We start from the raw sequence: 13,293 nt of genomic DNA, 5'->3' as shown, positions 1-13,293 counted from the left end.
GATGAGTGCCAGCCCTCAGGAAACCAAGGCCAGCCAGACTTGTCAGTAGTCCTGGCAGCTTTTGTCTGGGAGCTCTCCTTGGATATAGGGAATTCTAGAGACAGATGCCCAATTTTGGCCATGGGTGCCTGGTGGAGATAGATGTTTTTTTTCCCTAAGAAAGAAAAGCACATGGTCCCAGTGTTTCAAAGGCAGACAAAAGGTGGCCCCTGGGTGGCCAAGGCAGCCAGATCTGTCTCTCCTAGCTGATTGCATCTGGGAACAATCTTTGCATATAAGGAAATTTGGAGGAGGAATCCCAATTCTGGCCACGGGCCCCTGGAGGAGAAGGACAGTTTTCTCCCACAGGAAGGAAAGCCCAGAGCCCCAGTGCTTCAGGGGCAGATGAGAAGCAGCCCTCAACATGCCAAGGTCAGCTGGACCTGTCAGGTGTCCCCAGGAGGCCCAGCCAGCCAGACCTGTTCCATGTTCCCTTGGTTTCATGGGACCCCGCAGTGTCACAATGGTCTCCTTGGTTCCATGAGGCCCTGCAGTGTCACAATGTTCCCCTTGCTTCTGCAGTGTCACAATGGCCCCGTGCCTCCATGGGACCATGCAATGTCACAATGGCTTCATGGTTCCACAAAGCCCTGATGTGTCACCATGGCCCCTCAGCTCCATGTGCCCTCGCTGTGTCACAATGGCTCCTCCGTGACAATTTGGGCTGCACAAGGTCACCATGGACCCTTGGTTCCTTGGGGCCCCGAGTTTCACAATGGTCTCCTTGATTCCATGAGGTACCCAGTGTCACAAGGGCCCCTTGGTTCCATGAGGTTCCATAGTGACACCGTGGTGTCCTTGGACCTGCATTGTCACAACTGACCCATGGTTCCATGAGGTTCTGTAGAGTAAGAGCCAGAATGAGAGATGTGGGACTCCAGGTGGCTCTTCAAAATGCAGTTTATTCCATCTAAGACATTACAGCAGTCCAGGTTCATGGGTGACAGAGCCTGTGCCTACAGCTGTCAGCTCCAGCCGCAAGCAGGCCTGAAGACCCTTTAGTTTTGGTTACAATGCATTATATACTTTTCTTTGCTGAGCATTTTAATACAGAAGAACCTCTCTATACCTTCACTTTTACCTGTTGTCTATCATAACTACTATAATTACCATATTCATGTTATGATTCTCCAATCACTCAAAGTTATTACATTACAGTTTAAGCTAGAAGTTGTTTTTCAGTTTTCTTGCAGTGGAAAATTCTGAGATCTTTTTTCTGTCGGGGTCTCTAGCTGGTCAGAGTGACCCCGAGAAAAGTTCGAAAGTTTCCCTTCCCAGCCCAGTGCCTGAAGAAGGAGTCAGGGATCTTCATTTCTCAGTCTTAAGGTTGTTTATTGTATCTTATCTATAAAATTCTTTCTCCTGTCCTGCCGAGGTCTGCTCAGCAGGACAGTCAGAGGCACTCTGCCTGCCCCCAGGGCGGTGTTATATTTATATACTAAAAACTATGTGTACAATATTTACAATTATTTTCCAATACCTATCATCTATGTAAGACAGTGAGCTTCTACTCTAAACCAATCTAAAAGTGCCAACATCACCTCTGAAGATGGAGGTAAAGAAGAAGAAGAAGAAAGGCTAGACACACCTAAATCCCTCCATCTTGTCCCCAAAAACCTCTATACTAATGTGGGAGCTCAGCACATCACTCCTGATGTCCAGAGATACTGAGAGAACCCCTGGGGGGCTCGGAAGTCTTGGAATGTTGCCAGAAGCACTTGGTGGCTTGATTTTGATCCTTCTAGGGATGTGCCACCTGTGTATGAGGAAATGAAACCTATGAGAATGACTCGGGTGTGAATGGTGCAGGGAAGACATAATTATAGGGTGAAGCACAGATTTTGGGTTTTGGTACAGGCGGGTTATGGAGAAAAGATGGAGGGAACAGGGCGTGTCACAAGGTTCTGCTTTCTTCTTCTTGTCATCCATCTTCTGTGTGATGTTGGCACTTGTGGATTGGTCTGTGGTGAAGGTGCACTTGGTAATAAGGGTGATAGGTATTGGGAATGAAAGGTAAATATGATGTACATAGTTTTTACTATAAAAAGACGCAACCGCCTCGTAGGCGGTCAGAGTGCCTTTGGCTGCCTTGCTGGTCAGATCCTGGCCAGGCAGAGAAAGAACTTTGTAGATAAGAAATAATAAACAATCTGAAAACCAAAAAGCTAAAGAGTCCAGACTCATCCTTTGAAGCTCAGCTTGCAACAGAACCCCTCTACATGTATGTGGGAGCAGAGATGGACAGCCGAGCCCCATACCTGGGTATAAGGAAATTTGGAGGTGAAGCTCCAATTCTGGCCATGGGGGCCTGGAAGAAGACAGTTCTTTTCGACAGGAAGGAAAGCATGGAGAGCCAGTGTTTCAGTAGCAGATGAGAAGTGACCCTCAACATGCCAAGGTCAGCTGGACCAGTCAGGCAGTCAATGGGAAGCCAAACCAGCCAGACATGCTCTGTGTTCCCTTGGTTTGATGGGGCCCCACAGGGTCACAATGGCCCATTGATTACAAGAAGACCTGCAGTGTCACAATAGACCCTAAGTTCCAGAATGCACCGAAGTGTCACAATGATCCCAAAGCTTCTATGTGGCCTTGCAGTGTCACAACGGTCTCTGTGGTTCCCCAGTCCCCACAATGACACCTGACTCCTCTGTTCCATGAGCCTTGCAATGTCACAATGGACTTTGGACTCTGGAGGTTTGCAGTGTCACAATGGTCTCCTTTGGCTCCACAGTGTCACAATGGACCATTGATGACAGGAGGCCCCTCTGTCTTTCCCTGGAGCTTTGGTTCCATGCAGCCCTGCAGTGTCACAATGAACCCTTGGTTCAATGGGGTTCCACAATGTCACCATGTCCCCTCGGTTCCATGCAGCCCTGCAGTGTCACAATGGTCTCCTTTGGCTCCACAGTGTCACAATGGACCAATGATGACAGGAGGCCCTGCAGTGTCACAATGGACCTTTGGTTCCATGCAGCCCTGCAGTGTCACAAAGGCCTCTTGGTTTCACGAGGCCCCACAGTATCACAATGTCCCTCTTGGTTCTGTGGGGACCCTCAGGGTCACAATGGTCTCACTGGTTCCATGAGGCTTCACAGTGTCACAATGCTTTGCCTATTCCGTAGGGCCTCGTAGTGTCACAATGATCTCCATGATTCCATGAGTCCCCTCAGTGTCACAATGGCCCCTTGGTTCCATGAGGCTGTGAAGTGTCCTGATGGTCTCTCCATGGTTCCATGAGGCTTTGCAATGTCACAATGGACCTTTGGCTCCATGGTGTCTCACAGTGTCACAATGGTCCTTTGGTCCCATGACTCTGCAAAGTGTCACAATGGTCTCCACAGTTCCATGAGGCCCCGCGGTGTCACAATGGACCCTTGGTTTGATGGGGCCTCTCTGTGTCACTGTCCTAGGGTGATGTAATGATGCTTGTATCCCCAGTCATTGTTCTGTTTATGCTGGATATTATGTTCTGTACCTTCAAGACTGGCTGTGAAGAGTGACGCTTTCTTTTGTTTTGTTTTGTTATCAGCCTGCTCACTCCCCCAGCGGTCGGTGGGACACAGAGACAGGGCAATACATTGGGCAGATTTGGGCAGCTTTTGCTTTTTGCTCTTGCTTTTGCTTTGCTCTTGCTCCTGCTTTGCTCTTGCTTTTGCTTCTCCTCCTTAGTTAGTTTAACTAGGCAGTCCACATTTTCCCTGGACTGTTTTTCTTCCCCTTTTTTGGAACTAGTTGAACCTGCTCTGGACTGGGACCTGAGAAACACTGGGAGTTTGTACCTTGTGGCCTGCAGAAGCCATCCCCAGCACCAGAGGGACCGATAACAGAGTGACCATTCCCAGGAAAGACTTTCTGAATTTGTCATCCTCTTCAGTGGGGTGAAAGAGTAGTGTCATCCAGTATTGATCATTTTCTGTGCTGGAGGGTGCTGTGCTCATTAAATAAACAGGTTCTTTGCACTACTCTCTGAGGAATCTTTCCAAAACCAGTTGAGGGGAGGGGCCGTGTGGGTTTGCTTTCTGGAGGGGCCCCCTTGGAGGTTTTCTCCCAAATTTTCCCTCAACCAGGACATCCTCACAGGCGGCTTGGGGCTGTTTGTGGGGCAGGGGGATGTAAGGGGCAACAAGGACAAATGTCATAAACCTGTCTGACACTCCAGATCCTCATGGAACCAAGGGGCCAGTGTGACACTGTGGGAAGTTGTGGAACCAAGGGGATCATTGTGGCACTGTTGGGGCGTGTGGAACCAAGGGGCCAGTGGGACACTCTGGGGCCTCATGAACACAAGAGGACATTGTGAGCCTGCAAGGCTGAAACACTCCAGAACACTGAAATGCTGGGGGTACCCAAAGGTTCCTTTCCTTGAGTTTGGTACACAGACGAAACACTAACCAGATATTCTCAACATGGGCAGATGCAAAGAATATTCTTGGTAGGAAGGGACACACAAGGATCATCAAGTCCAGCTCCTAAGTGAATGGCCCACACAAGGACTGAGCCCACAGCCTCGGTGATACCAGCACCATGCTCTGACCAACTGAGCTAAGAGGTCAAAATGACATAAAAATTTACTGGCAAAATATAGACAATCAAGGAACTTTGGCATGGGGTTTAATACAACATCCACTTCAACATGAAACTCTTATCATAGCATTAACTTGATTAACTTAGCCCATTTAACCAAAAAACCTTTAATCCTTAAGGTGTTAAGTTACCAAAAATGTTCCAGATTAAGTAGGATTAGAAGGAGAAGAAATAGAGAACAACAGAAGGACAGAAAATCTATAGAAAGACGTGTGTACGTGGGTACCAAAAGAGATTGGTTAGCACTGCCTGCTGTGTGATTGATTGACAGCTTGGCCAATCAGAGCTGGGTTAGCACTGCTCCCTTCTTTGTGATTGACAGCTCTGCCAGGCCAGGGCTGGGGGCGGGGCTCTGTCCCACCACAAACCAAGGCCTGACCTGGCCCTGGCCCCACATGGGCATTCCAAGCATCCCAAGGTGTCTCCGGAACATCGATCTCATCCAGCCTCTGACAGCGACCATGGTGACACTATGGAACCTCATGGAACCATGGGTCAGTTGTGACAATGCAGGTCCAAGGACACCACAGTGACACTGCGGAACCTCATGGACCCAAGGGGCCATTGTAACTCTGTGGTGCCTCATGGAATCAAGGAGACCATTGTGAGTGATAGGCAAGATGTCTTTATAGACAATTCGATGGGTGAATGTAGGGGTGTTAACATCCTTGAAATTGGTCTTAATGTCTCTACTAACTTCAAGCAACAGATTTATGACAGAGCCCAGATGGCTTGGTTTTTGAAACAGACAAGTGGGTCTGCATGAGCTTGAGTTTCTGAATTTTGGGTTAAAATGTCAGTTTCAACAGGGGAATATGGGTTTGGGGGTTCAGGAAAGGCTGCACCTTCCTAGTACCTCAGCCAGTGGGGAAAGGAAGAGGGCAACGTGTGACCAGCAGCTTAGGATAAAAGGAGGCTGCTTCCTCTAAAACCTTGAGAGAGAAAACCCCGTGGGCATGTGCCCTGGTGGATTCTCTCCCTTTATTCTAATAAAGTGAAGGACTCCTCTGTCTCCTTTATGGACACTGGCTTTTCATAACGTGATTTTCCATACATGACACTATGGAACATCACGGAACCAAAGAGCCGTTGTGACACATCAAGGCCGTGTTGGAACAAAGAAACCATTGCTGACAGTACAGAACTCATGGAACCAAGGGGCCATTGGGACAATGCAGATCCAAGGAAACCATGGTGACACTATGGAACCTCATGGAAGCACACAGACCATTGTGACACTCTGGTGCCTCATGGAATCAGGGGAACCACTGTGAAACTCAAGACTCCATGGAACCAAGGGTCAAGGATGAAGCTGTGGGACCCATGGAACCAAGGAGCCATTGTGACACAGCGGGGCCACAGGGAGCCAAGGGGCCATGGTGACATTGCAAGGCCTCAGGGAAGCCAAGGGAGCATTGTTACACTGCAGAAGCAAGGGGTACATTGTGACACTCCAGGGCCTCATGGAGCCAAGGAGACCATTGTGACACTGTGGGGTCCCACAAAACCAAGGGAACATGGAACAGGTCTGGCTGGCTGGGCCTCCTGGGGACACCTGACAGGTCCAGCTGACCTTGGCATGTTGAGGGCTTATCCCATCTGCCCCTGCAGCACTGGGGCTCTGGGCTTTCCTCCCTATGGGAGAGAACTGGCCTTCTACTCTAGGGGCCCATGGACAAAATTGGGATTCCTCCCCCAAATTTCCTTATATGCAAAGATTGCTCCCAGATGAAATCTGCCAGGAGAGACTGATCTGGCTGCCTTGGCCACCCAGGAGCCACCTGTCATCTGCCTTTGAAACACTGGGAACCATGTGCTTTTCTTTCCTATGGGAAAAACCATCCATCTTGACCAGGCACCCATGGCCAAAATTGGGAATCTGCCTCCAGAATTCCCTATATGCAAAGAGAGCTCCCAGAGAAAAGCTGCCAGGACTGAACAAGTCTGGCTGGCCTTGGCTTCCTGAGGGCTGGCACTCATCTGGCTCTGAAACACTGGGGCTCTGTGTTTTCCTTCCTCATGAAAAGAACTCTTCTTGCTGTCCAGGCAATCATGGCCAAAACTGAGATTGCACCTCCAAAACACCCTATGTCCAAGGATAGCCCCTAGATGAAAGGTGCCAGGAGAGACAGGTCTGGCTGGCTTGGTCTAAGGGTGGCCACCTCTCATCTTTTTCCAAAGCACTTGGACTTCATGCTTTTCTTTCTTATAGGAAAAAAACCATCCATCTTGACAAGGTGCTCATGGCTAAAACTGGGATTCCACCTCCAAAACTCTGTACATCCAAGAATTGGCCCAAGGAAAAGCTGCCGGAAAAGACAGGCCTGGCTGTCCTTGGTCTCTTGGGAGCCACCACTCACTTCCTTTCCAAACACTGAGGCATGGTATTCTCTTTCCTATGGAAAGAACTGTCCTTTTAATCTATGAAGAAATGACCAAAAATGAGATTCCACCTCCCAAATTCCCCATGTCCAAGGGTTGCTTTCAGAGAAATGCTACCAGGACAGAGAGGTCTGGCTGGCCTAGGCCTTTGATGGCCACCTTTCATCTGCCCCTCAAACACCGGTGTTCAGTGCTTTCCATCCTACAGAAAAGAGCTGTCATTCTCCACTGGGTGTCCATGTCTGAAACTGGGATTCCACCTCTAAAATTCTGTAGATCCAAGGGTCCCTACCAGGCAAAATCTGCCAGTACTGTCAAGTCTGGCTGGCCTTGGCCTCTGGTGGCTGCCCCTGCAACACTGGGGCTGGGTTCTTTCCTTCCCATGGAGATCACTGGGACACTGTGGGGACCTCATGGAACCAAGGGGATCATTGTGGCACCACTGGAGCCCATGGAACCAAGGGGATCATTGTGGCACCACTGGAGCCCATGGAACCAAGGGGATCATTGTGGCACCACTGGAGCCCATGGAACCAAGGGGATCATTGTGGCACCACTGGAGCCCATGGAACCAAGGAGATCATTGTGGCACCACTGGAGCCCATGGAACCAAGGGGATCATTGTGGCACCACTGGAGCCCATGGAACCAAGGAGATCATTGTGGCACCACTGGAGCCCATGGAACCAAGGAGATCATTGTGGCACCACTGGAGCCCATGGAACCAAGGAGATCATTGTGGCACCACTGGAGCCCATGGAACCAAGGGGATCATTGTGGCACCACTGGAGCCCATTGAACCAAGGGGATCATTGTGGCACCACTGGAGCCCATGGAACCAAGGGGCCATGGTGACACAGCAGGGCTTCATGGAACCAGAGACCATTCTGACTCTGTGGGACCTGATGGAACCATGGAGACCATTAGGACTCCTTAAGGCCTCATGTCACCAAGGGAGCATTATGGGACACCTCAGGGCCTCATGGAAGCAAGGGACCATTGGGACACTGTGGGGCCCCATGGAACAGAGGGAACATGGAACACGACTGGCTGGCTTGGCCTCCAGACCTGACAGGTCTGGCTGATGTTGGGATGTCAAGGGCTGCCTCTCATCAGCTCCTAGAGCAGTGGACTCTGTGCTTTCCTTGATATGGAAAAGAACTGTGTGTCTTTTCAGATGCCCATTGCAAAACTAGGTACTCTCCCTAAAAATTTTCCTATATGCAAGGGTATTCCACCGAAAAATCTTGCCAGCTTTAGCTGGCCTTGGTCTCTGGTGGTCACCCCTCATCTGGCCCTGAAACACTGGGGCTCTGTTCCTGCATTCCTATGGAGAAGAACTGGCCTTCTTCTCCAGGGGCCATGGCCAAAATTATCATTTGGCCTCCCAAACTGCATATATCCAAGAATTGTTCCCAGACAAAAGTAGACAGGACAGACAGGACAGGCTGGCCCTGTCCGGTGATGATTTTCTTAGACTCTGACCTGAATGTTTTCATTTAAAACACCTTGGGGAGGTACCAAAGACCTCCCAAGTAGGGATTTGGAGGCATCGGGCACATGACCACTGCATATGGACAAAGGAGCTCTGTGCTCTGTGCTGTTGTGATGTTTTCAATCACAGAAGTGATGTCCTAAGAGAAGCTGCTAGCAGTTTCCTCTGTGTCTGACAAAACGCCAATCAAAAATTAGCTTTGAAAAGTGACAAACTGTTAAACAGCTAAGGAATCTGTACACGGCCCTGTGAAGACACACGTTAAAGATGAAAAAGCCTGGGAAGGCCTTTTTCCCTTCTGGCTGGCAAAGAGGTACCAAGGCTGATCCAGCCCTGTCTCAGCCAGGGCAGCCCAGGCAGCTCCTGCCGTGGGGCCGGGCCCCTTCCCAGGGACCCTGCCAGGCCCCATCGGCTGCCAGGCAGGGCAGGGGAGGCCTGAGCACAAAGCCCTGAGAGATCTATTAAAGTCCTTGTGCTGTGTCTGTGCAGCTGCTGAGCTGGGCTGGGCTCCTGGCACAGAGGCATCTCCTGGTAACCAAGAAATCCTTCAAAAGCACATTTCTCTTGATGAGCAGCTCTTCTGCCAGCCCAGCAGGGCTGGGGCACTGCCTGCAGCCACCCCAGGCACAGCACAGAGGCACAGAGAGCTTCAATCAGTCAGGGCTGGGAAGGTGCTGAGAAGTGCCTGGGGCACAATCACTGCCAGCCCTTGGCGCAGGAACCTCTGGCTGCAGGACAATGCAGCTGCAGCTCCTGGAGCCATCTCCTAAAGCGTGGAACATCCAATGCCTGCAGACCCTGTGAGTACATTCTCTGATTCTCTCTTGTGCAGAGCAGCCAGGGGTGCCCAGGGCTGTCCTGCAGAGCAGGGTCCTGCAGCCCAGGGCGCTGTGCTGGGGCAGGGACTCTGCTGCCTGCCAGGGACAGCTCTCAGCCAGCCCTGGCAGCTGCTCCCAGCACTGGGGAACAAGATATGGTTGGCAGGAGACAGCTGGTAAGGCTTGGAAATTTTCTCCTTGTGTGATGAGAATAGTGCAGTGTTCAGGACTGCTCCCAGCATGGCATTTAACTTAAGAATGTTACCAAGTAGATTATACAGGGAGCAATGAGAGGCAGGGGCTGCATGAAAGGAGAATTCCTGCTTTATTAATCTACTGCTCGGGGTTAACTTGATGGGAAATTGCACATAGATATTCATCTCTCATTTCAGGCTGAGAAAAATAAAAAAGTTTTCTGTCAGATCTGAATAAACAGGGCAGTGACAGGAATTGGCACAGGCCCCCTCAAAGGCAGCATCAGTGTCACTTTTCCAGCCTCCTCAGGGTAACTCTGATGTTGCCATCAGAGCCTGCAGAGCCAGAGCTGCCACTGGGCAGTGCCTGAGCTGGGAAGGGTCTGCAGGGCAGAGCTGAGCCCCCAGGGCTGGGCTGGGCTCTGGCACCACTGGCAGGGCCCAGCCCTGGGCACAGGGAAGCAGCTGCTGGCATTGACAGCTCCAGGAAGCAGAGCCCTGGGCAGGCAGTGGGGGGAAAGTGCCCCCAAGCTGTGCTGGGATATTTAAAGTCCTCTCCAAACCCAGCTATTCCATGATTACTTTCTTCACAGATCCTCATGCCGCAGTACCGCAAATGTCCAACCTCAGCTCCATCAGCCACTTCCTCCTGCTGGCATTGGCAGACACGCGGCAGCTGCAGCTCCTGCACTTCTGCCTCTTGCTGGCCATCTCCCTGGCTGCCCTCCTGGGCAACAGCCTCATCATCAGCGCCGTAGCCTGCGGCCACCACCTGCACACGCCCATGTTCTTCTTCCTGCTCAACCTGGCCCTCACTGACCTGGGCTCCATCTGCACCACTGTCCCCAAAGCCATGCACAATTCCCTCTGGGACACCAGGAACATCTCCTACACAGGATGTGCTGCTCAAGTATTTTTCTTCATGTTCTTCATTGGAACAGAGTATTTCCTCCTGACCATCATGTGCTACGACCGCTACGTGTCCATCTGCAAACCCCTGCACTACGGGACCCTCCTGGGCAGCAGAGCTTGTGCCCACATGGCAGCAGCTGCCTGGGCCAGTGCCTTTCTCAATGCTCTGCTGCACACAGCCAATACATTTTCCCTGCCCCTGTGCCATGGCAATGCCCTGGGCCAGTTCTTCTGTGAAATCCCACAGATCCTCAAGCTCTCCTGCTCCAAATCATACCTAAGGGAACTGGGGCTTCTTGCGGTTACTGCCTGTTTATCATTGTGTTGTTTTGTGTTCATTGTTTTCTCCTATGTGCAGATCTTCAGGGCTGTGCTGAGGATCCCCTCTGAGCAGGGACGGCGCAAAGCCTTTTCCACCCTCCTCCCTCACCTGGCCGTGGTCTCCCTGTTCATCAGCACTGGCACATTTGCCTACCTGAAGCCTCCCTCCATCTCCTCCCCATCCCTGGATCTGGCCCTGTCAGTTCTGTACTCGGTGGTGCCTCCAGCCCTGAACCCCCTCATCTACAGCCTGAGGAACCAGGAGCTCAAGGCTGCAGTGTTGAGACTGATGACTTCATGCTTTCAGAAACATTAAACTCCTGGCCAATTTCTGCCAATGACTTATAATAAAATTCGTTGTTTGCTTGTGTGTTCGTATTTTGAAGGTTCATATTATTTGTTTTAGATTTATAATGTATTTCACAAAGAAATGTCATTGTTTGTGCCATTTCTCATTTTGTTTCTCTCCACCTTGCCTGTGGCCACAGACTGTGCCAATGAGCAGCTGCACTCTCGGAGGCTTTAAAGGAACTAAAGGATCTCCCAGCAGAGTTTTCTGCAGAGATGCCCTTTAGTTGCCTTCACTGGAGCTGCAGCAGCAATGTCTGTGTGCAGAGCTGGGGCAGATCAGTGCTGGCACGGCAGCTGTGCCCAGCAGCAGCACTTGGTGTTGCCAGTGCTGCTCCCATGGCCCTGCCCCGCTGCCCTGGTGGCCCTGGTGTTGCTGTAGGGCCTGAGTGCTCTCGGGGCCAGGCACAGCCCTGGGGGTGGCAGTGCCAGGGCTGCAGCAGGGACAGGCCATGGGCACTGCTGGGGCAGCACTGACACCTCAGGCCAGGCCCTGGGGGCTCCAGGCTCCTTGCCCAGGCTCTCTCAAGAACACACCCAGGCCAATGCTCAGCACAGAAAACCCCTGTGAGCAGCCCCAGGGTGGCTGTGGGCAGGCTGGGGGCAAACAGCATGGCTGGTGCTCCGCAAGGGCCCTGGGGGAGATGGGAAGGAGCAGCAGAGCAGGGGCTGATCCATCCCCAGTGTTCTGGACAGCCCAGGGCAGCGTCCCAGAGCGTCCTCATGGAGCTGCCAACAACATCCCCCCTCTGCAGCCCTGGCCTCTCCCCCAGCTCACACAGGTGCCCCATCCTTTGCAGGCACAGACACGGCAGCACTGGCTCAGGAGCCCCTGTTTGCATTGCAACAGAGCAGGGGGAGCACCCCCATGCGTTGGTGTGGGGACATGAACCTGAGGGAGCACAAATGCCATCAGCCCCTGGGCCAGCATGGGCTGGGGGACACCAGGGAAACCACTCAGCTTTGTCCTGGCCTCTGCAGTCAGCCAGAAAGTTTGTTCCCATCAGCTGGGAGTTTCCTGTCCCACTGCAGACGCTGTTGCTCAGAGCCAGGGCTGCCTGGCAGCCACCCCTAAACTGCCCTGAGCATTTCCTTTGCTTCACCTTTGCTTTCTTTCCTCTTCCTGCTACAAATTTCTTCCTATTACCCACCCCTGTTCCCTCCCCTGAAAACAGCCCATCCCTGTTTGCCCTTCCCTCTCTGGCCCCACTCCCCATTGCAGTTCCTGACTTGGCACCATGGGAACCTCGTTTGGGGATCAGGATCATCATACAAGTGCTGCAGGAATTGTCTGCAGGCTCCTGCAGTGTCTGGTGCTGCTCCCTTGCCAGAGGCACCACAGGCCAGGGGGGCACATCTGGGCTGCTGTGTCTGGCTCTGGGGCTCCCTGCTCTGGGCAATGAGGAGGAGCTGCAGAGGCTCTGCAGGACTGACAGGATGGGCTTTGGGGCTGGCAGGAGAAGCTGAGATCCTGGGCTGCTGGAGCTTCTGAAGAGGAGGCCCAGGGTTCATCCTGCAACTGCTCCAAGGGTGGTTTCAGAGAATCCCAGAATCAGCAAGGTTGGAAAAGACCTTGGAGATCATCAAGTCCAACCAGTGCCCCGACACTGCCTTGTCTCCCCTGAGCCTCCTCTTCTCCAGGATAAACAAACCCAGCTCCCTCAGCCACTCCACACAAGACTTGTGCTCCAGAACCCTCACCAGCCTTGTTTCCCTTCTCTGGGCACCCTCCAGCCTCTCCATGTCCTTCCTAAATTGGGGGCCCAGAACTGGACACAGCACTCGAGGTGCTGCCCAACCTGTGCAGGAGGTGCAGAATCACTGCTCTGCCCCTTCTGGCCACACCATTCCTGATCCAGGCCAGGAGCCATTGGCCTTCTTGGCCACCTGGGCACACTGCTGCCTCATGTCCAGCCTGTTGTCCATCAGTGCCCCCAGGTCCCTTTCTGTCTGGCTGCTGTCCAGCCACTCTGTCCCCAGCCTGTAGTGCTGCAGGGGTTGTTTTGGCCAAAGTGCAGGACATAGCACTTGGACTTGTTAAACCTTAACTTAGTTGGATTTGGACCCTGGATCCAGCCTGTTCAAATCCCTGTACAGAGCCCTCCTTCCCCCCAGGAGATCCACACTCCCAGGCAACTTGGTGTCACCATGGTTCCATGAGGCCTCTCAGTGTCACAATGTCCCTTTGTTCCTGCTCTCTT

At 52.1% G+C, this 13,293-nt stretch overlaps 2 protein-coding genes across 2 annotated transcripts in view; one reads left to right on the top strand and one right to left on the bottom strand.

The window, feature by feature from the left end:
* LOC115485198 (uncharacterized) overlaps positions 1 to 13,293 on the bottom strand; it is a 2,106,330-nt gene that overhangs the window by 1,120,299 nt on the left and 972,738 nt on the right.
* Positions 10,128 to 11,060, top strand: LOC115485042 (olfactory receptor 14J1-like). Its single transcript, XM_030236611.2, has one exon. It carries the CDS (start codon positions 10,128 to 10,130, stop codon positions 11,058 to 11,060), a length of 933 nt encoding a protein of 310 aa, XP_030092471.2.

This window comes from Serinus canaria, chromosome 25 (genome assembly GCF_022539315.1).
Source record: "Serinus canaria isolate serCan28SL12 chromosome 25, serCan2020, whole genome shotgun sequence".
In the NCBI taxonomy this organism is placed as follows: Eukaryota; Metazoa; Chordata; class Aves; order Passeriformes; family Fringillidae; genus Serinus; species Serinus canaria.
This window is presented reverse-complemented; position numbering and strand designations above follow the sequence as displayed.

Bases quoted from the DNA above. Each gene is read 5' to 3' on its own strand.
- LOC115485042 (XM_030236611.2), top strand. From the start codon at position 10,128: ATGTCCAACCTCAGCTCCATCAGCCACTTCCTCCTGCTGGCATTGGCA.